The 22,180-nt window shown below is 32.7% G+C and overlaps 1 protein-coding gene across 3 annotated transcripts in view; it reads right to left on the reverse strand.

Annotated features, from left to right (window-relative positions):
• The window catches only part of LOC132713503 (uncharacterized), a 53,162-nt gene that overhangs the window by 19,608 nt on the left and 11,374 nt on the right, over positions 1 to 22,180 (reverse strand). For 2 of the 3 annotated variants that reach the window (XM_060696130.1, XM_060696129.1), the window contains 8 exons: positions 21,082 to 21,206; positions 20,503 to 20,561; positions 19,247 to 19,319; positions 18,668 to 18,752; positions 17,863 to 17,938; positions 8,229 to 8,297; positions 1,508 to 1,657; positions 136 to 305 (listed from right to left, as the gene is read on the reverse strand). In XM_060696130.1, the coding sequence (XP_060552113.1) occupies positions 136 to 305; positions 1,508 to 1,657; positions 8,229 to 8,297; positions 17,863 to 17,938; positions 18,668 to 18,752; positions 19,247 to 19,319; positions 20,503 to 20,561; positions 21,082 to 21,206 (807 nt within the window). The remainder of the gene's footprint in view (positions 1 to 135; positions 306 to 1,507; positions 1,658 to 8,228; positions 8,298 to 17,862; positions 17,939 to 18,667; positions 18,753 to 19,246; positions 19,320 to 20,502; positions 20,562 to 21,081; positions 21,207 to 22,180) is intronic. The other variant, XM_060696131.1, reaches the window with a different exon arrangement.

The following is a 22,180-nucleotide window of genomic DNA, read 5'->3' on the forward strand; positions in this document are numbered from 1 at the left end:
ACTAAGTATACAATTATCTTTAAAAGTCCTCACTATTCCTAAGCAGATATGGGGCAAGTTTATACTTGACTGGTGCTTTCTGGTAAATATCTCAGGGTTTTTTTGTTTTTGTTTATAACCAGACATTTAATTTACCTTAGATATTGAGGAGACTTCACATTTCTTGCAGGCCTGTGTGTCAAGCATCATCTCTGTCTTGAACTGTTCTGTAACATCATAGAAGAATGCCGAATCTTTAATATGATCGTAAGGTTCCTCTTGCCCGTTACCTTCGTGTTTACTGAATGCCATGTAACGACTCTCATCTGAAATTTGTAAAAATGTATTTAAAGGGACTACCACTGAGGGTTTTTTGACATAAAGGGACTAGAAATATTTTTCCAAGATTTGTGAACCATTTGATGTAGGTCTAGACCAATCAAAACTTTTGTTTAAATTCTCAGATCATTCTCTGAGTCTTTTCCTGTTTTTCAAGAATCTTTATTTTTACTTGCAAAATAAACCAAAAAATGAAAAGCTTTGCAATGCTTTGACTCAAATTGGTCTAAAAAGCGCACAAAAAAAAAATCAATTTTCAATTCAGTTTTGAGCATATTTCTATATTATTATCCTTTGCATATTTTCTAATTTAATATTGCTAGCTTAACCTACAACTATGATCTCATTGTTATCAAAGCTTGTTAATGTTTTTTTAAGGGAGCTTTCAAGTGAATTTTTTTTATAACTGGTTAAACAAATGAATAAAAATAAAGTTAATTAAAACAAGAGCCACAAGACAGACAATACATTCAACTTTTTACTGTGCTCCATTATGACTGTTTAACAAGAGTTGTTCATAAGAAAGTGCACTTGACTTTTCTCAGTGCAGCTGCTTGACAGTAAGAGAAGGGGCACAACTCTGTTAAAATGTAACTCAGAGTTAAAGGACCTGTATCCATTATTTAAGATAATAACAGAGAACAAATGTGTGGAGTTTCCATCCATTGCCTTCAGTAGTTTTGGAGATTCCAGCTTCACATTAAAACATCACCAAAATTTGACTGTGAAGATAGTCGAGCTGAAAAGGGATCATAAAAGAATTGCCAAAGTTTAAAAACTGGGATAATTTCAAAAGAATTTATGTTCAACTTATGGGTCTATGCTAGTGACCTATTGCTTCCAGGATAATGCCCCTTGTCTTATAACTGCAGCTTGTCATGAAAAGCAAGCATTTTTATTTTCGTGTTAATAACTTTCAACTAATGATTACATAATGGGCTACATTAATGTTTTTGCAAGACTTCAACTTCAACGCAGGGAATATAATTGCTGGACTATTTCTTTGAAACAGTCAAGCTAAAAATGCTTATATAAAATGGACCACAAACATGCAATGCAATAAAACTAAGGATGGGTTTGACTACCAGTATATTAATACCATACATGCCATACCTTGTATTTCACAATAAGTTAATGATATGTTAAAGTATGTCAATGTTAGTAATATGTTAAGAAGGATGTATGTTACCTATGACAGTAAATGATCCGTTAGATTTGTTACTTAGTGACTCCATTAGATCCCGGGAAGAAGTACGTTTGTGTTTCAACTTTAAATCCATCCTATCAACTTGCCGTTGTAATGTGTCTATAAGTTCTTTGGTAGTTCTTTCATCCTCATCTAGACATGGGTAAAAATACTTCAGTGAATAACCTTACTATGTCATAGTTACCCTAAAACACCTCTAAATATCTTAAATGGACTTGTCCATCTTTCAATCAGGACAAATCCATTTATCTGTTTTACGGGGAAATTTTGAAATTGTGAAATTAACCCCTCTAAAGATCTTTAAAAGACTCGTCCATCTTTAAATCCGGACAAATACATTAATCTTTTTAGAGAAAATTTAAAAATTGTACTATTGTATAACAACCGGTGCAGACCATGATCAGATGGCACTGATGTGACGGCTGATCTTTAAGTCTGCGCTGGTCACATGGGTAGAACCTGTTGCACACAGCAGACAAATTTTAGGTTAACAGTAAAAGCATTAATTTTATCATCAGGCCTAAGGTTATTATATTTATATAGAAATTTTTTTTTTCACAAATTGATAAATGTTTTTTTTTCATGTTGGATTTAAGTCACACTTATACTGTAAAGGTAATATGGCAACTTTCCAGCTTTGAAGGTATAGGAAGACCTCAATTAGACCTTAATTATTTATAATTTATTCTGACAGGTTTGCCAATATATGAAAACATTTCAGTACCCTTTTTTAATTTAATGCAGAATAATTAGCAGAGTAGAGAATGTGTTTTTTTTTTAAATACTTCCCCTTTAACACCGAACAGTAAATGAAGAAGAAAATAGTATATTTTTGTACTTTTTGACTTAATAAATCTTAACTTTCTACATATTTATCTATTATGAAAGCAGATATTTTTTGTTTGACCCCCATATCAAATTCTGTACTTTCAATGACATTTCAGTCAAAACTTTATTCATGTATTAATAATGACTTAAATAGTATATGACAATTATACAATACTTGATTTGATAATTAGATCACTTTTTTATTGGCATTTAAACAATCTCATTTAATCCGGGTATTTAGGTCAGAAAAATGAAGAACTGATTTACTTAACACTTAAATATTTTAAAAATTTAAACTGTTTAAAACAAATGATTTAAAAAAGACCAACCATACATATTTTGAATATTTATTATTATTCAAAAGAGGTATGATTATGCAAAATAAATAACCCAATAGATAATATTTCCTCTTCTTTGACTAAATTCAAGTTTACCTCAAAATTAGTTTAACATACAACATATTTGAGTAAATTAGAGTTCTCCTCAAAATTAATGACACATAAAACCCGAGTATAAATAATCCTTGACAAAAAAAACCCCCAAATATCCTATAGAATAAATCCAAACTAAGTTTAAAATCCAGCCTCACTTTCTGTACCCAACACACTATAATGTCAACTTTGAATATAATAGCTCTCCTACTAAAAATTACTGTACTGAATTACCTACAATAATCAATCAATTAATCAATCAACCTTATTAAATCAAAAATCAATTAAGAAAAGCCCATGAAAATAACCAACATAAACAAACAATATAATGGTCATAACCTGTTTTTCTTTACAGATTTTAATTAAAATCACACCTTTTATTTCTGTTCAATAATTCAGCTTTCATGCACTTCTACTACTGTGAAATTAATTTGTTGTATGGAAATTGGTAAGTAAAATCATAATAACACATGGACGAATGAGTCTGTACAGAATTCAATAAGACGCGTGAAGTGAAACATGACATTAATTGATACGAACCAATCAAATGTCACTATATTATATTTACAGGAGATGAGCGGAAAAAACGCCAAATTTTGGGAGTGTGGGCTTAACAAAAAACTGATTATTTATAATGGTTATCAATTACATAAATTTCCGTTTCTTTTATTAAGAATAATATCTTATTTTATAATGTCCATTTTAACATTTCATAACGTTTTTTAATGGATTAGGAATTTTTTTGACATTAATACAATACATAAAAATATTACACAAACAAAAATGATGAACAAAATATACATGTACACAGAACTTGTATTCACTCATTTTTATCGCAGTACCTTGCTATATCAAATAGAATCAGGGCATTGGTTTCTGCTTTCAAACCAAAGTTTTTGTGTTCAAGCAACATAAATGTCACACCTATGTTTTTTTCATGGATAATCTAAACCAGATAATCCAAGAAGCATACACTTAATACACTTAAGGATTTCAATGATTTTACAAGATTTTTGTAGTGCATCAGTGCAAATGCACTTAAATTTAAAAATCAAAAGTCCTTATATGATTAAGGTTCTATTAGTGCCAATATTGGGAAGAATATCAGTGAGGCAAATAAACCAGTAACATACACATCATCACCTTAGTGCAGTAACAGGTTAAGTCTTTCTTAATTTAAAAAAAGTTAACCAGTTATTGCACTAAGTAGACAAAATATAGTATTTACCTCATAAAAATCAAAAGTGATTTAAAGAAGTTAAACTTATTTTACCATCAAGTCTAAATAAATAATTATGTTTAAATCAAACAACACTAAGACTTTTCACATTTTTTTTTTCAAAGCCTGTAAAATTTCAATTGGTTTCTTTTACCTTCAAAATTTTTAATTATCAAACGGTCATTATACATCAGCAAGTTTTGGCTTTTTTTCCCCCAATTTCTATAAGAGATCTTCTAAACTAAATAAAAGTATTTACTCTTATTTAAATCATGTGAGAAACTGCAAACAGTTTATAGAATAAGATAATCAATTAATAAAAAGAAGTAACTTTTATAACTTGAATTCATATATGCTCAGAGTCCTACAAATTGAATGAAAGGGGTCTAAACTAATTTAAACAAGAGGGCCATGATGGCCCTGGATCGCTCACCTGACACAACCGCATCCAAGCAATGTCTTAAACAAGCATCATGACCAAGTTTGATGCGACTGAGTCAAACATGTGACCTCTAGTGTGTTATAAAGATTTTTCCATATTTGGGCAATGTGACCTAATTTTTGACTGGACACGACCCATATTCAAACTTGACCTAGAAATCATCAAAACAACCTTCCTGACCAATTTCCAGGAAATTTGGATCAAAACAGCAGCCACTAGAGTGTTAAAAAGATTTTTCTATTTTTAGCTCCTGTGACCTAGTTTTTGACCAGACATGACCAATCTTAGCACTTGACCCAGAAAACATCAAAAACAACATTCTTGACAAATTTCCTGAATATTTGAATAAAAACTGCAGCCACTAGAGTGTAAACAAGCTTTTTCTATTTTTAACTCCTGTGACCTAGTTTTTGACCTGAGATGGCCCATCTTCGAACTTGACCTAGAAATCATCAAAACAACCTTCCTGACAAATTTCCAGAATATTTGAATCAATACTGCAGCCACTAGAGTGTTAACAAGCTTTTTCTATGTTCAGCTCCTGTGACCTAGTTTTTGACCGGAGATAACCCATCTTCGAACTTGACCTAGACATCATCAAAACAACCTTCCTGACAAATTTCAAGAATATTTGGATGAAAACTGCAGCCCCTAATGTGTTAACAAGCTTTTCTATTTTTAGCTCCTGTGACCTAGTTTTTGACCGGAGATGACCCATCTTCGAACTTGACTTAGATATCATCAAAACAACCTTCTTGACAAATTTCCAGAACATTTAGATGAAAACTGCAGCGATTAGAGTGTTAACAAGCTTTTTCTATTTTTAGCTCCTGTGACCTAGTTTTTGACCTGAGATGACCCATCTTCGAACTTGACCTAGAAATCATCAAAACAACCTTTCTGACAAATTTCCAGAATGTTTGGATGAAAACTGCAACCATTAGAGTGTTAACAAGCTTTTTCTATTTTTAGCTCCTGTGGCCTAGTTTTTGACCAGACATGACCCATCTTCGAACTTGACCTAGAAATCATTAAAACAACCTTCCTGACAAATTTCCAGAATATTTTAATCAAAACTGCAGCCACTAGAGTGTTAACAAGCTTTTTCTATTTTTAGCTCCTGTGACCTAGTTTTTGACCAGAGATGACCCATCTTCGAACTTGACCTGAAAATCATCAAAACAACCTTCCTGACAAATTTCCAAAATATTTGGATGAAAACTGCAGCCACTAGAGTGTTAACAAGCTTTTTTCTATTTTTAGCACCTGTGACCTAGTTTTTGACCGGACATGACCCATCTTCCAACTTGACCTAGATATCATCAAAACAACCTTCCTGACAAATTTCCAGAATATTTGGATGAGAACTGCAGCCACTAGAGTGTTAACAAGCTTTTTCTATTTTTAGCTCCTGTGACCTAGTTTTTTGACCGGACATTACCCATCTTCCAACTTGACCTAGATATCATCAAAACAACCTTCCTGACAAATTACCAGAATATTTGGATGAAAACTGCAGCCACTAGAGTGTTAACAAACTTTTTCTATTTTTAGCTAAATGTGACCTAGTTTTTGACCGGAGATGACCCATCTTCGAACTTGACCTAAATATTATCTAAGCAACCTTCCTGACAAATTTCCAGAATATTTGGATGAAAACTGCAGCCACTAGAGTGTTAACAAGCTTTTTCTATTTTTAGCTCCTGTGACCTAGTTTTTGACCAGACATGATCCATCTTTAAACTTGACCTAGATATTATCTAAACAACCTTCCTGACAAATTTCCAGAAATATTGGATGAAAACTGCAGCCTATAGAGTGTTAACAAGCTTTTTCTATTTTAAGCTCCTGTGACCTAGTTTTTGACCAGACATGACCCATCTTCGAACTTGACCTAGATAAAATCAAAACAACCTTCCTGACAAATTTCCCAAAAATATTTGGATGAAAATTGCAGCCACTAGAGTGTTAACAAGCTTTTTCTATTTTTAGCTCCTGTGACCTAGTTTTTGACCAGACATGATCCATCTTCAAACTTGACCTAGATATCATCTAAACAACCTTCCTGACAAATTTCCAGAATATTTGGATGAAAACTGCAGCCTATAGAGTGTTAACAAGCTTTTTCTATTTTTAGCTCCTGTGACCTAGTTTTTGACCGGAGATGACCCATCTTTGAACTTGACCTAGAAACCATCAAAACAACTTTCCTGACAAATTTCCAGAATATTTGGATGAAAACTGCGGCCACTTGAGTGTTAACAAGCTTTTTCTATTTTTAGCTCGTGACCTAGTTTTTGACCAGAGATGACCCATCTTCGAACTTGACCTAGATATCATCAAAACAACCTTCCTGACAAATTTCCAGAATATTTGGATGAAAACTGCAGCCTCTAGAGTGTTAACAAGCTTTTTCTATTTTTAGCTCCTGTGACCTAGTTTTTGACCCGAGATAACCCATCTTCGAACTCGATCTGTATTTCATTGAGACAAACATTCTGACAAAGTTTGATGATGATCCAATCAAAACTGTGACTGCTAGACTGTTAACAACCCAATTGTTGACGACGAACGACGCACAACGCACGACGCACCACGCACGACGCACAACGCACGACGACGGACGCCGGACATAGCCCCATCACTATACCTCACCATGACCACTTCGTGGTCAGGTGAGCTAAAAAGTTGGAAAAGTCCTAAGAAAGAAGGCAAATACAGCTAAGTCTTTAAAGAGATGGAGAAAGGGATATGAAATGATTTTTTAAAGGAAAAAGGCATAAAAAAAGTTTCAGAAACTATCAGTGAGATGAAAATTAAAGTGAAGGAAATGGAAATAAGAGTGTAAAATAGCAGAAAGCATTTTGGAAAATTTGAAAAAAAAAAGTATGAAAAATGTTTCAACTTTAGCCTGCTGCAGGCAACTAAATGTACATCTAATCATGGCCGACACTGTTTGTTTTTCAGTCCCTACATATTTTGAAATTTTTGCTAAAAAATGATGAACAGTTTTATTCAGATTAAAAGATGGACTAATCAAAGTCAAGGACGGAAAAGGAATATTTGATTTAGATCAAGATTCAGTTAAGGATAAGAATGATAAGACAATATACAATAATGGTATTAGATAATGATGAGATTATAATTTGTAGAGTTGAAAGTTTTAATGACATCACCAATGTTATACATAATACATATCAAGGTTTTATCGCAACACTGAAAAAAAACTTTTTTAGTTTACCCCAGTTTATTACCAAGTGTCAACAGAGTTGCGACAAAACCTTTCATACATGCAACACCAAACCCAATATTCTCCTTTCCAAATTAATTATTCTGGACTAGTTTACAAATTGCAAGTAGATCTTATGTAAAATATCACAAAATAGCAATTTAACCAATATCCTACAAGATTTTGCTTTTTCTAACCATATTCACTCTCATCAGATCGTTTTCAAAAACAAATTGCAATATGACTTACTTTGAAATGTTCATTTTGAAATTTATTTAAAAAAAACAACAACAAACTTGATAATATGAGCTGTTTCAAAAAAAAAAACACTGTTTCTAACCATTTTCAGTCTAATTATATCATTTCATGAAATCAAATTAACAAGTTTAAAGTCTTAACAAGTTAAATAAAATATCAAAGGCTAGCAGATCACAAAATATATTTCTTTTTCACCCTCTATAATCCTATCACACAGTTTAGTGCCCCTCGTGTAAACAGCTACTTAATCTAAGCCCCTCGTGTAAATAACTAGTTAATCTATATCAATAGCCTACCTTGATCTGATTTTTCACTACCAAATGCACTCTTTACTGTTGACAGTCTGTAGTCCAGTAGTTCTTTCTCTAAAATAATAAAAATATATTTGTACAAAGTCTTTTTTTCTCTTTGAATAAGTTAAACAGAATGTGCTGGAGAAAGAAAAAGTAACTAAACTAATTACATGTATATACACCTGGAAATAAATTAAGCACATCCCGGAAATTTAAAATTGGTTGTGATTGAAAGCATTGTCATGAGAAGACGACTTAATTGAGCTAAGAAATAGTAATTTCATAAGTAACAATACCAATTTAGTAATCATAAATTAACCAAATTATTGAAATTTTTAACGTGTGTAGCACGCAAAGTGCCCTGATGATAGCCTCAACCCTTCTCCTCACACCCGGAATTTTGCCTCAATTTTGACATGATCACAGCTGAATTTTTTTTTTTATTTTGGCAATGGTACAAACCACCTATAGTCAACCTCCAACAACTTGAACATTAGCTCTGCACCAATAATGGCAAAATTTACCTAAATATGGCATTAGATGTCTTACTGGTAGTATGAGGAGAAGGTCATGACTTGTAGACTTCTTTCCAGGATACCTTTCATTTCAAAATTCAAAAGGGGGTGGGGGCAAGGATTCATTGAGATTAGCAAGAAAATTGTTTCTAAAATAACAGACAACCTTGTTTACAGATATTTTAAACTTGCAAATATTATAATAACACAAAATGTCAAAAATAAATGTGGAATGTACTTAGCTATGATTATTAAATTATGATTTTGAAATAATGATTGTAGAACCATGACTTTTGGCACTATGACTTGTACATGATTTTGTCTTTGGATGTGACTTAAAATTTAAGGTCCCATCAAATGGTGCAATTGCACCTGCCATGCCAATGAACCCTTTGTGTGGAACATTTTCATAGGTTCTTAAACTCGTTGACAGTTTATTTTTTCCAGAAGGTAAAATATAAATAATGTGTTGCAAAATAATCTTACAGCATACGAAACGAAATTTTGTTGGATCTTTGTTTCCCACGAATATTTATGATTTTGCAGTAGATCAACATGTACATATAAAACCCACATTCACATAGAAATACTGGTCAAGAATCCCACAAAATGTGACTCAAAAGGACAAAAATACTACTAAAGCAATAACAATGGATTAACCATGTGTAGAGTTTATGTACCCTGGTCAATGAGTGACAATGATATAGAGTACTGTTTTCAATCTCTAAATCTTAAAACAAATACATTCAATTTTATAGTGTTTATAAGTTTATATCATTATCAAAATATAAAGAAACAAAACAACATCCCATCACTGATTTTTTTTCATGAATTTCTGTTTCTACTTGCTTTTAATCTACACTGATCCTTCATTAGCATGAAGATGTTTATGGTGTTTATAAAATGGGTCCTTTTTGTTGTTGTTGTTGTTTTGGGGTGTTTTTGTTTTTGTTTTTTTTTATTCAAATTCTGTATATTAAATTGTTAATGGTTAAAAATATTTTTTCGTAATGTCAAGTTATTAAAAGTTAAAGCAAATACAGTATGAATATAAAGTGTTAAAATATAAATAAAATAAAAACTGAAAAAAAATTTATAATTTATAGATCTATTTCCCGTTTGTATCATAAATAACTGATATAATTGTAATCAAAATCTTACTTTTATCTGTTTTTACACATATCTACATATTATTTGGATACAAAATCAAAATGTTTTACTTACATTGTCAATAACGTAAGAAAATATCCTAATTAAAACACATATACAAAGTAATAACAGATTAAGTAAGTTTAAAAGTCGTATAATTATAGCCAATAAATACTTGCGTCGATTTAAAAAAAAATATTATCAATACCAAGATCTTGATATGACGTATTTTATTCATTGAGAAAGACTTCTATACCATTCAGTTCCAATCACTTTTAATGTTAATGTTCCCCCTTAAACATTAATTTAAAAGCCCCATTAAATTTAATTTTGTTGATTTTAAAACACTACTTTTTGAATTTTAACTACAAAATTTAAACGTAAGAAAAACAGAAATTATACAAAATGCATAAATAAAAACGCTCTAAAAAAATAGATTTTGAGTTATTTAAGAAGGGTCTGAGTTAGAACAGTAACAGGATAAATATTAATATAAAAAATGATAATTTTATTCTATACAAAGTCTTAAATATATTCTCAGATTTTCCATTTTGTCAAAGGCTGAAAACAATTTAAATCAAAATAGAAACCTATCAGTTTATTTTGCACCTAAATAAAATTTTTTATATCATTTTTTAAGTTCAATGGATTGAAAAGAGATTTTTCAGTGGTAAAGTGAATGTTAAAACAAAATCTTGAACACTATTGGTACGTACTCCAGTTAAATTTGTATAGCACACTTACCAGTATGGTCCATAACTATTCAAAGGGGCCGATTATTGCCTTCAGATTATTCTTATATTTTCATTTCTCAAAATCTTTTTATTTTTGGCATTTTGTTACAATTTCCACATTATACTCACTTGCCATATATATGCTTCTTTTTGTCTGTTGGTAATTGTTCTAATTATAGTGAATTAGTATTTTGTATGGAAGTCAAAATACTACTTTGTTTACATTTTGCTATCTTTACCACCAATTACTGCATGCTCAGCGCTATTTTCTTCAGTTGTTAAACATCTTACATACTCTTAATTCATAATTTAAACATTATTATTAACACATGACTGATATTTTTAAATAATTAAAATAAGGATTTCTGAGGCATATTGTACCTTTAAGCAAATAATACCAAATACTGTAATAAAATTAAGTAAACAAGGTGATGTAGGACAGCATGTCAAGAAAACCAGAGTAGGTTTAACCTACTTTATTTATCGACCGATTTTGGTCAAACAATAACCTTCATTATATAAAATTGTGAAGTAAATAATAGAGGCACCTGGTCGGACTGGTTTTTTTGTTTGTCTGGTTTGTTTTTAACACATTTTTACCCATATCTTTGCTATTGGCAGTGAGGATAGGCCTTTATTTGTTACGACTGTTCGCTAGGGTCAGAAACTTTAATTGGGTATAATAATAACAATTTTTTTCTATGCCATATTTTGTTTCACCTCTGATATAAAGAAATACTAGTATAAGAATAGTATGTTATGGAAAAAAATATTAAATCGCTATTCTAAGTAGGTTTTTAATCACTTTTCAATGATTTTTTGTGTCTGTGCCATCCAAAAAAGAAATAAACCAACATATTTCTTATACACAGACATTTTGGAATTAATCTTTTTTGAAAATTTCAAAAAAAAAATTTTGTAGCAGTAATATGGCTTTATACACTTTAAATCAGGATATATGAACAAGCTGGCCATGCTCTATAAATAACACAAACATTTTATGCAGAGCAAATGAATTTAATTTTAAGTCACACTTTTAATGGCCCATTATGCCCCAGAAATTCTTTTTTCTTTCTAAAGAGCTTTTTATTTTTGGTGTACAATACTTTTATTATTTCTAAAATGTTAATACATGTAATTGGCAAATTTCCTGAACCATCTTTATCTTCTCTTGCTTTGTGGCATTAAATATAGTTATAGTGATTAAGTATTTTGTATCTCAGTCAACATACTAATCTGTTTGCATTTTGCTATATTTATGACAAATTATTTCACATTTAGTGCTATAATCTTCAGGTAACAAGTGTCTAACACGCTCTAAAGCCATTTTTTTAATTGCTAAAAAAACTATTTTTTTTTCCTTTTATAAAGAAGTAAAAATGGGTCAAAGACAGAAAAGGCTTGGTTGCATTTGTATACCAAATATCATGAGGCTGTGATGTTACGAAAAATGTTTACCATTGAACATAAATGTCAGTAACGGGATGTGGATGAGCGACAAACCTGAAATCGAACCCCACAATATGGGACCACTAGTTAATGCTGTATGCCAAATATCAAGAGGCTGCGATGAGTAGGTGCTGAGAAAACTGTAAGGAAAATTTCTTACCATTGACCATTAATGTCGAAAATTTAACTAAGTTGGTAAACAGGAAGTGGATGTGCGACAGATTTAATCGAATCCCACACTATGGGATCACTAGTTAATGCTGTATGCTAAATATCAAGAGGCTGCGATAAGTAGTTGCTAAGAAAACTGTTGTGAAAATTTCCTACCACTGACCATAAATGTCGAAAATTTAACTAAGTCGATTAACAGGAAGTGGATGAGCGAAAGCCCTGAAAACAAATCCCACAATATGGGACCATATGTTAATGCTTTATGCCAACTATCAAGAGGCTGTGATAAGTAGTTGCTGAGAAAACTGTTATGAACATTTTTTCTCCAAGCCTTACGCCAGACAGTCACCATACTATGACCCGTGTTTCGACTGTGCAACCCGACCAAAAATTCATTTGTTTCTGAGGCAAAATCTGCCTGTAACATGTCATGTGTGGCAATTTTCCAGCTTTCTTGGTGGAGGAGGACCTCAGGTACCAAGCACGTGCAAGTGGTTGAGTAGATGGGCCGACCTCCCATATGCCAAACTTGGGTGGCTTCCTTACATGGAAAAAAATCTGAATTTTTGGAATTTTAACCTTAAAAAAAAAAGGGGCAAGAGGGCCCCAAAAAGGTTTACAACCACACCAACAGACGGGTCCAGAAAGCCCAAAGGTAAAACCAAAGATTTAAAAAAAAAGAAAGCCAGGCCCCTTTTGGGGGTTTAAAGAATGGGGATACAAAAAAGTTTAATTTAAAATTAAAAATGGGAAAATTATAGAAACATAGCAATATTGTTAACACGGAAAGAAAAAACCAAAAAGGGCTGGGGTTTAAAAAATTTTTTTTTAAAATTCATTTTACAAATGTAAAAATTTTTTTATCCCTGTCCATGATTTATATAATTTTTGGGAGAGGTTTTAAAAAGCCAAATAAACTTAGGGTCTCATCCATTGTATTTTCACAGACCTTTTAAAATTTTGGGTTTTTCCCTAAAAAAGATGCCATGTTTTGGTAACCCCAAGTGTGAGGCCAACTCTGTTGAGACACAACAACTTATAAAAGTTATGAAGAGAACCACCAGATTATCAACCTGCAAAATATCTAACCTCTGGGAATTGTAGTACTTTCTGGGCAAGTTTTTCACAGCTAGTTTTATAAACATTGTATAAGTCAATACAACAAATGTGACCCTGTTGACCCCATTTTTGTACCCAAGGCAATAATTCATGTAATTTTCAAAGACATTCAACAGACTATGTAAAATGCCAAACTTCTTTGATTTTGTCAACAAGAGGGCCATGATGGCCCTGAGGTCGCTCACCTGTATATAGGCCCCTGGAGCCGGGCCAGTTTAAACCCCAGGGCTTTTATTTGAACAAACTTGGAAGACACCCATTAGAAGATGTTTCATGATGTTAAGTTTTTACTACACACATATAATGAAGAACAATGACCTTCACAGCCCCCACCCCCCGGCAGGGCCAATTTAAAACCAAAGGCTTTTATTTGAACAAACTTGGTAGACACCCATAAGAAGATGTTTCATGCTGAACATCTAAGCTCTAGCTATTTGGGTTTTTCAAACAAGATTTTTAATTTTTTGCTATACACATATAAGGAAAATCAATGACCCCCGGGGCGGGCCAATTTTGACCCCAGGGCTTTTATTTGAACAAACTTTGTAGACACTCACTAGAAGATGTTTCATGCTTAATATCTAAACTCTAGCTATTTGGGTTTTTTCAAAGAAGATTTTTTAAGTTTTTGCTATACACATTTAAGGAAAATCAATGACCCCCGGGGCAGGGCCAATTTTGACCCCAGGGCTTTTATTTGAACAAACATGGTAGACACCTATTAGAACATGTTTCAGCTTAATATCTAAACTCTAGCTATTTGGGTTTTTTCAAAGAAGATTTTTAAGTTTTTACTATATGCATATAGGGAAAATCAATGACCCCCTGGGGCGGGGCCAATTTTGACCCCAGGGCTTTTATTTGAACAAACTTGGTAGACACTCACTAGAACATGTTTCATGCTAAATATCTTAGCTCTAGCTCTTTGGGTTCTTTAAAAGAAGATTTTTTAAGTTTTTACTATATGCATATAGGGAAAATCAATGACCCCCTGGGGCGGGGCCAATTTTGACCCCAGGGCTTTTATTTGAACAAACTTGGTAGACACCCATAAGAAGATGTTTCATGCTGAACATCTAAGCTCTAGCTATTTGGGTTTTTCAAACAAGATTTTTAATTTTTTGCTATACACATATAAGGAAAATCAATGACCCCCGGGGCGGGCCAATTTTGACCCCAGGGCTTTTATTTGAACAAACTTTGTAGACACTCACTAGAAGATGTTTCATGCTTAATATCTAAACTCTAGCTATTTGGGTTTTTTCAAAGAAGATTTTTTAAGTTTTTGCTATACACATATAAGGAAAATCAATGACCCCCGGGGCAGGGCCAATTTTGACCCCAGGGCTTTTATTTGAACAAACATGGTAGACACCTATTAGAACATAATTCATGCTTCATATCTAAACTCTAGCTATTTGGGTTTTTTCAAAGAAGATTTTTTAAGTTTTTACTATATGCATATAGGGAAAATCAATGACCCCCTGGGGCGGGGCCAATTTTGACCCAAGGGCTTTTATTTGAACAAACTTGGTAGACACTCATTAGAACATGTTTCATGCTAAATATCTTAGCTCTAGCTCTTTGGGTTCTTTAAAAGAAGATTTTTTAAGTTTTTACTATATGCATATAGGGAAAATCAATGACCCCCTGGGGCGGGGCCAATTTTGACCCCAGGGCTTTTATTTGAACAAACTTGGTAGACACTTACTAGAAGATGTTTCATGCCAAATATCTAAGCTCTAGCTCTTAGGGTTTTTTAAAAGAAGATATTTTAAGTTTTTTCTTTCGGTTGCCATGGCAACCAGAGTTCTGCATGGAATTAAATTCTTTGAACAATTTTTAAAGGTGACCACCAAAGGAACATTCCTGTGAAGTTTGGATGAAATTGGCCTAGTGGTTTATGAGGAGATGTCATTTAAAGTAAAAGTTTACGGACGACGGATGGACGACAGACGACGGACGGACGCCGGACGGACGCCGGACGAAAAGCGATCACAAAAGCTCACCCTGTCACTTTGTGACAGGTGAGCTAAAAATGTGAAATAATTGTGTCAAATTTTAACCAAAGAAATATATTCTAGCATATAAATTTATGTGATGTGATGGTCATAAACACATACTCTTAATTTCAAAACAATCACACAAAGGGCTCAGTGAAATATATGTGCGGTATGAGAACAACATAGGCAAAAAGAAGCATGATTTTGTCAAAATCCATGACAGAGTTATGTCCTCTTGCCTAACAGTAAAGGTGATGCTCATTACCAAGTGTAGTTAGATTAAAAGCAATATCTTGAGGAGTAGGATGGTACAAACGGCTGAACTAAAAGGTAGATGCTGATATGGACCAAATGTTGAATTCCATGCTCAGGTGACTCTTATGCATATGTAATGAACCAGCTAAAAATATTAACTTCTTTTAAGATTTAATATCCTATATAGAAAAATGAAAAGCAAAATTTTTTTGAAATTCCTGTTAAACAATAATCACAATGGTAATGAATTAGACGTTGTGCTCAGGTGAGCTAAAAATAATTCCTATATAACTTTTAAACTTGCTCACAACACTGTCTTTGAATAAATTATTCACGAGTGGATTAAAACCAGCTTTGATATATCTGTCTTTATACACACACACACACAAATAATAATTGATACAGCATAAATATACATGCAAAGAAGCTCCAATTCCTGACCACAGTAATATATAGGTCTATCTGGTTGCTTAAAAGTGCGGGATTGCGGTATTCCCGTGAAGCAGTGTCCCGAATTCCTGCAAAGCAGTGTCCCGGATACCTGCAAAGCAGTGTCCCGGATACCTGCAAAGCAGTGTCCCATAAATCACAATGAGTTTAACGTTAACCTGCTGCAGCTGGAAGTAATTAAGTCTTTGCCACCAATATATAATCAGGCCAATCTGACCAGGCTCTATACTATTGGCTGACAAATCTTCAAAGAACTTTTCTGATGAAAACGCAAGCTCGAGAACAATTCTCTGTTTAGTTCATAATCAGAAATCTATAATCTTGATAAGCATTTCTTTATAAAGCTCTAGCCGGCTAAACAAAGGCTTGTAAGAAGATCATGTGATAAACTGAAATATTACTTCACATTATCTTTAAAGTATTTTAAATAGAATAAACATTATCTTTTAAGTATTTTAAATAGAATAATGTAAGAGTTTCTGTGCTTAAAGACACTCCTCTCTTTAGTTCATGCACAGAGGTAATTTTTAAATTCTTCTTAAAAGCTTTAGCACTGATGCTTAACAAACAGAAGAAGGGACAATCTGAGAATAATATCTTGATATACACATTGCATTCACATACTTTGTAATGTCTGGGAATCTTTATCTGTAACTAAATAGTGGAAACATTCATTTATACAAATCAATACTACAAAACTTAATTTTATTTCAGAAGAATATATATATACACTTAACATATTTGTTTTGAGATATGGGATAATCTTTTGTAAATTTGTAAACCGTTATCCCCACACTATATATGGTATGGACTTGACCAGATAAAAATCTGAAACTAAACTGTTTCCTTTTTTTATTTTAAGGGAATTTAATATTTAAATAGTAAAATACAGCAGCCAACAAAACAGAATCTGTTTACACTGCATAAATGTGCAGACTGGTCTTGCTTTAAATGGGTCAAAGTTTACTGGTTAAAAGATTGCTGGTAAGTATTTCAATGAAAAGGTACACCGTCATTTGGCGAAGATCCAGCTTTACTGGTGGAGGAAGACCTCAGGTGCCCTACCTTGCATTTTTTTTCAGGCATGAACGGGCACCTGAGTAGAACCACCGACATCTGTACGCTAGCTGGATAGCTTCCTCACATGAAAGAATCCAAAGTCCCTGTCAGGGGTTGAACCCACAGCAGTGGGAAAGTGGATTGAAGTCAACAACCTTAACCACTCAGCCACGGCTCCCCCCCCCCCCCCCTTAACACAAGTAACCAGGTAACCAGGACTGGTATACATGCATATTTTTTCAGCTTGTCTGAATTACAGTGGAAGTGTTAAAATTGATTAGAGATGATATTAGAGATTATTGAATAAGATGTCATTGTTGCCTACAATGTGACTATAAAAAGAGTTTATTCCTTTCCTTTGTAACAGAAATGAATATTAATGTCCTTGCATGATTTTATTTTTAGGTACACATCATACTTTTCTACAACTAGCTTAAAGTGAGTTGGTCCATAATGGAAGGTCCTTAGAACCATAAAACTAAAACTCAAAATATCTTCTTTTTTTCAAAAAATATTCTACAAAATTTTTCAAATAATACATATCTATTGTTTCTATCAATAACATAAATTCTTATGGAAAATATGCCCCTTGTAGAGCAATCCACTTTAACTGAAGTCCTTATTTTCAAAGGTAAAGGAAAGGCATATAAGTGTCATCTATACATATTGAAACTAATGAACTTCAGTACATGGTTGTAGTAGAAATCTATTCTAGTATATATGGAAAACTTACCTGCTACCAATTTATCTGTCTTCAAAATCTCATTCTCCTCTACCAGTGCTTTTAAAAACTTGTCTTGAGTAGTCGTCTGTAAGATAATACAATATTCTGTGAATTCACTTAATTTCATGTGCATGGAATTTCGTAGTTTTATCATACAGAGCATTAATTTTACATGGGTTCTTGAAACGTAGACTTTTTATTTTTTCAAAAAGGTAAACTGTAAATAATATAATGCAAAAAATCTTACAGCAAACCATATGAAATTTTGGCATAAGCATTTATTTTTTACTCTGCATATATTGTGTAATAACACACTTGGCTGCGCCTTCTGTTTAATATGGGAATCATGTGAAGCATGTTAGAATTGATTATAATGATCTTTATATTAGTTTCAATTTCTAATTTTCATCATGTTTTACTGTATACTTGATTATAATGAGCATTTTAAAGTGACATTATGCCCACCCAAGTGTCAATGGTGAGATTCAAAACAACTTCTTTCACATTTTGCCATAATTGTGTTCAATTTTATATTTTGCTATACAAAAATAATCAATAATCAGTGTGACTCACCGACATTTCTAAACAAATCATTCGGAATGTATTACCAATGTTCAATTTTTAAAAGGATTGGACAACTGTCTTATAATATATGTAGTTTTTATATTTTAACCTAAAAGAAATTTCAATCATTGGTGACTCACCATTATAATAGTCAATCTCTTGAAACATATTACTAATTTAACCCAACTTAACAGTGAAAAAATGAGCATAATGTTACTCTAAGTTAATCATAGTTTTGATAAAATCTTACTGTATATTTGAGTTGCATCACTTCCTGCTTCATTCTCATCATACATGTGACTTGTTGTTGATAAACTTCTAGTGTCTTTTCTTTCCTGTATAAATAGAGAGTTACATCAAAAATAAAAAGTTTCCATCAAACATATCTGGAAAAGATTGTTTGTGTTGTTCTAAATCTTTAACATATTAGTATGTTTTTAACTCGTTTAAACCCAGTTGAATTTGTTTGGAGGGGGGTGTTGTTTTTGTTTTGTTTTGTTTGTTTTTGTGGTGTTTTTTTTCATGGATCCTCTTTGCTTATAACAATGTTTCCTAGGCTTTGAAAGAAATTCCTTGAAATTAAAACAATTGTTATTATGAACAGTGCCTTCATTTTAAAGTCATTTTAAAGTACATGTACAATATATAGTTTGGGTTTCCATCCTATTTAGCAATTATCTTTAAATGTAAAAAACATCAATTAAAATCTGCATATATATATATTTTTTTGTTTTCTTTCAATCAATAAGAACAAATTTAACAAAAAATTCAAAGTGAATTCAAACAAAATCACCGCAACAATTTGACAAAGACCAATTTAAACACTTACCATTTAAGAAACTCTTGTTCTAGCTCATACATTTCTAAACCTGGAATTTTTATTGATGTCAACAGTCTATGACCTACAAAAAAAAATTGTAATACATGTAGTATTTAAACTATCAGTTTTGACTATCAATAAAGCAGATGTGAAATTTTGTTTGTTGGGTTAAATTTTAAGTCACATTAACACTAATTAAGAAGGTCAAACAGGACATTCCAGCTTTACTAGTAGAGAAAGACCTCAGATGCCCCCCTTGATGAATTATTTCAGGCACAAGTGGGCACCTGAGTAAAAACATCGAGCTGCTGTTACAGTGTGAAGCTTGGATCAATGTTTACCTTAAACAGCATACGGTAAGTGTCACATTTCCTTACAGACTCTTACCTGAATCTGTTGGCATCTAAAATTAATATTTGGACATTGATCTAGCAATGAACAGTTAAAAAAACTATATGGCAAGACTATCTAACAATTTTTTCAGGGTGAAACTTAAACTTTTGTTTAGATTTATGTTACAAATTGACTCTACTTAGAAATTGGGCTTTATCTACATAATATATCAAAGTTAAGACATTTTGATATGTTTATGTATATGTAGCTTTGATATTTTGCATATTAACGCTGAATGTCCCTCAACTATGACATGGGATGCAATAGCCCGACTTAAATATAGCAAAATAACTTCTATATTAAAAGTGAGATTGTCTGAAACAAAACAAGTAATGTATAGAGTAATGCTTTCTTGAAACACTATCTTAAATATCTTTTTTACTTTTTTTATGTAAAAATCACCAACTTATAGACATATCCAGCAAAGTGTAGACTTAACCCTTTCCACACTAAATATCTTAAATGGACTTGTTCTTCTTTCAATCTGGACAAAACCATTTATCATTTTTAGGGAGAATTTTAAAGTAAATTCTGATTAAATTACAATAGCAAGCATTGCAGACTATGAGCACACTGCACAGAAGTGCTTCTGATCTTGGTCTGCACTGGTTGAAAGGGTAAATTCAGTCACACTCAGGGTAAAATTCATTGTAGGCAAAAGAAATTCTTGGTTATATATTTCATAAACATTAGTCTCCCTTTATCTGATATCATGACCTGCACTGTTCACTTTTCTATCACTTCATATTTTGAAATTTTCCCTAAAAATGATGAATGGTTTTGTCCAGATTTAAAGATGGACAAGTCCATTTAAGATATTTAAGGTGGTAAAGGTTAAACACTGCTACAGGACATAGTATCAAACAACTTACCTGAGAATCCTGGAAGATAACACATTAGTGTACAGTTAGTGAACTGTTCTGCTAACTCCCTGAAAATACATACATTATGTTATATTTAGCTTATGTAAAATTGATGAATCTATGCTAGCTGGATAGCTTCCTCACATGAAAGAATCATAGTTGAAACCACAGCAAATAAGAGGTAAAAAGCCTTAACCACACAGTCAGGGAGGCCCGGTAAAGTATTAAGTAAAAGATAAATATGAGACTTATATTGAAAATTAGTTTATAGTTTATTTAAACTTATTTTACATTTTTTTGTGTTGGAAGCAATATAAGCTTATTGGAACACACTTTAATCCGTTCCTGGAACCAACTAGTACTAAGCAATGACTGTCAAGGTTTTTGCTCAAGGAAACAACGACTTGCTTGCCCCTGACGGGCGCTGAAACTACACATCCAGCAATTCGTAGATCACTAGTCAAACGCATTAATCACTTGGCCATGCTGCCTCAAACATTTGAAAACTTTAAATTGGCAAACTAGAAAACAAATATGTTATTTTCAGGGAATAACTTTGTCAACAGTATATTTTATAAATAAACATACTTCCATCTACTATTCAGAACAATATCATCTGAGAATCCAAACTTCTGGAAGAACTCTACAGCCTCATTGTCTGCATGAACCACTACTGCATCGTAATTGCCTACAACCTTTGGCTCTACCAATTGCTGTAAATATAATACATGTACATATGATTGTTAATCAATGTGAAATATACATCAGCATCCTGAATGTTCAACGCTAAACTTGCCAAATTTCTGAAATGGACTTGTCCACCTTCAAATTTTGGACTTATCCATTATCAAGTTTGGGGATGTCTAGATGAAAATTGGTCAGCCATCAGTATAAAGTAAAGTAATTGCATTTTATAGTCTAAGTTTCATGTTTACGCACATTCACCGACTTTACAGCTATTACCCCTGGTCATCGGGCTACTGGTATCTATCTATAAATCTCCCTGGGGAGTCTTTTAACTCCGCTTAGTGCAGCCGACACTTTGGCGCAACGGAATTATACCACCCTCGCAGGTACCCATTTACACCTGGGTGAAGTGAAGCAATCGCAGGTAAATTTCTTGCTCAAGGAAATTACCAGTGCCCCTGGTGGGGTTCGAACCCGGGACCTCTCGATCCCTAAGCGCGCGTCCTACCACTGGACTACTGCTCCTGAATAGAGCCTGGTCAGAAAGCACAACTTACAAAATCTGTCTGTCTTAAAGGGAGTATTTATGGAATCTACCCAACTTTAAGGCAGTATTTATTTACCCAACTTAAAGGCAGTATTTATAGAATCTACCCAATTTAAAGCAGTATTTCTTGAATCTACCCAACTTAAAGGCAATATTTCTTGAATCTACCCAACTTAAAGGCAGTATTTATGGAATCTACGCAACTTAAAGGCAGTATTTATGGGATCTACCCAACTTAAAGGCAGTATTTATGGGATCTACCCAACTTAAAGGCAGTATTTATGGAATCTACCCAACTTAAAGGCAGTATTTATGGAATCTACCCAATTTAAAGGCAGTATTTATGGAATCTACCCAACTTAAAGGCAGCATTTATAGAATGTACCCAACTTAAAGGCTGTATGTATAGAAAGTACCTTTCTAATATACAACAACTATAGAATCCACCCTAAT

Source organism: Ruditapes philippinarum, unplaced genomic scaffold, assembly GCF_026571515.1.
Source record: "Ruditapes philippinarum isolate M1 unplaced genomic scaffold, ASM2657151v2 ctg1281_1_1_1_1, whole genome shotgun sequence".
Taxonomy (NCBI): Eukaryota; Metazoa; Mollusca; class Bivalvia; order Venerida; family Veneridae; genus Ruditapes; species Ruditapes philippinarum.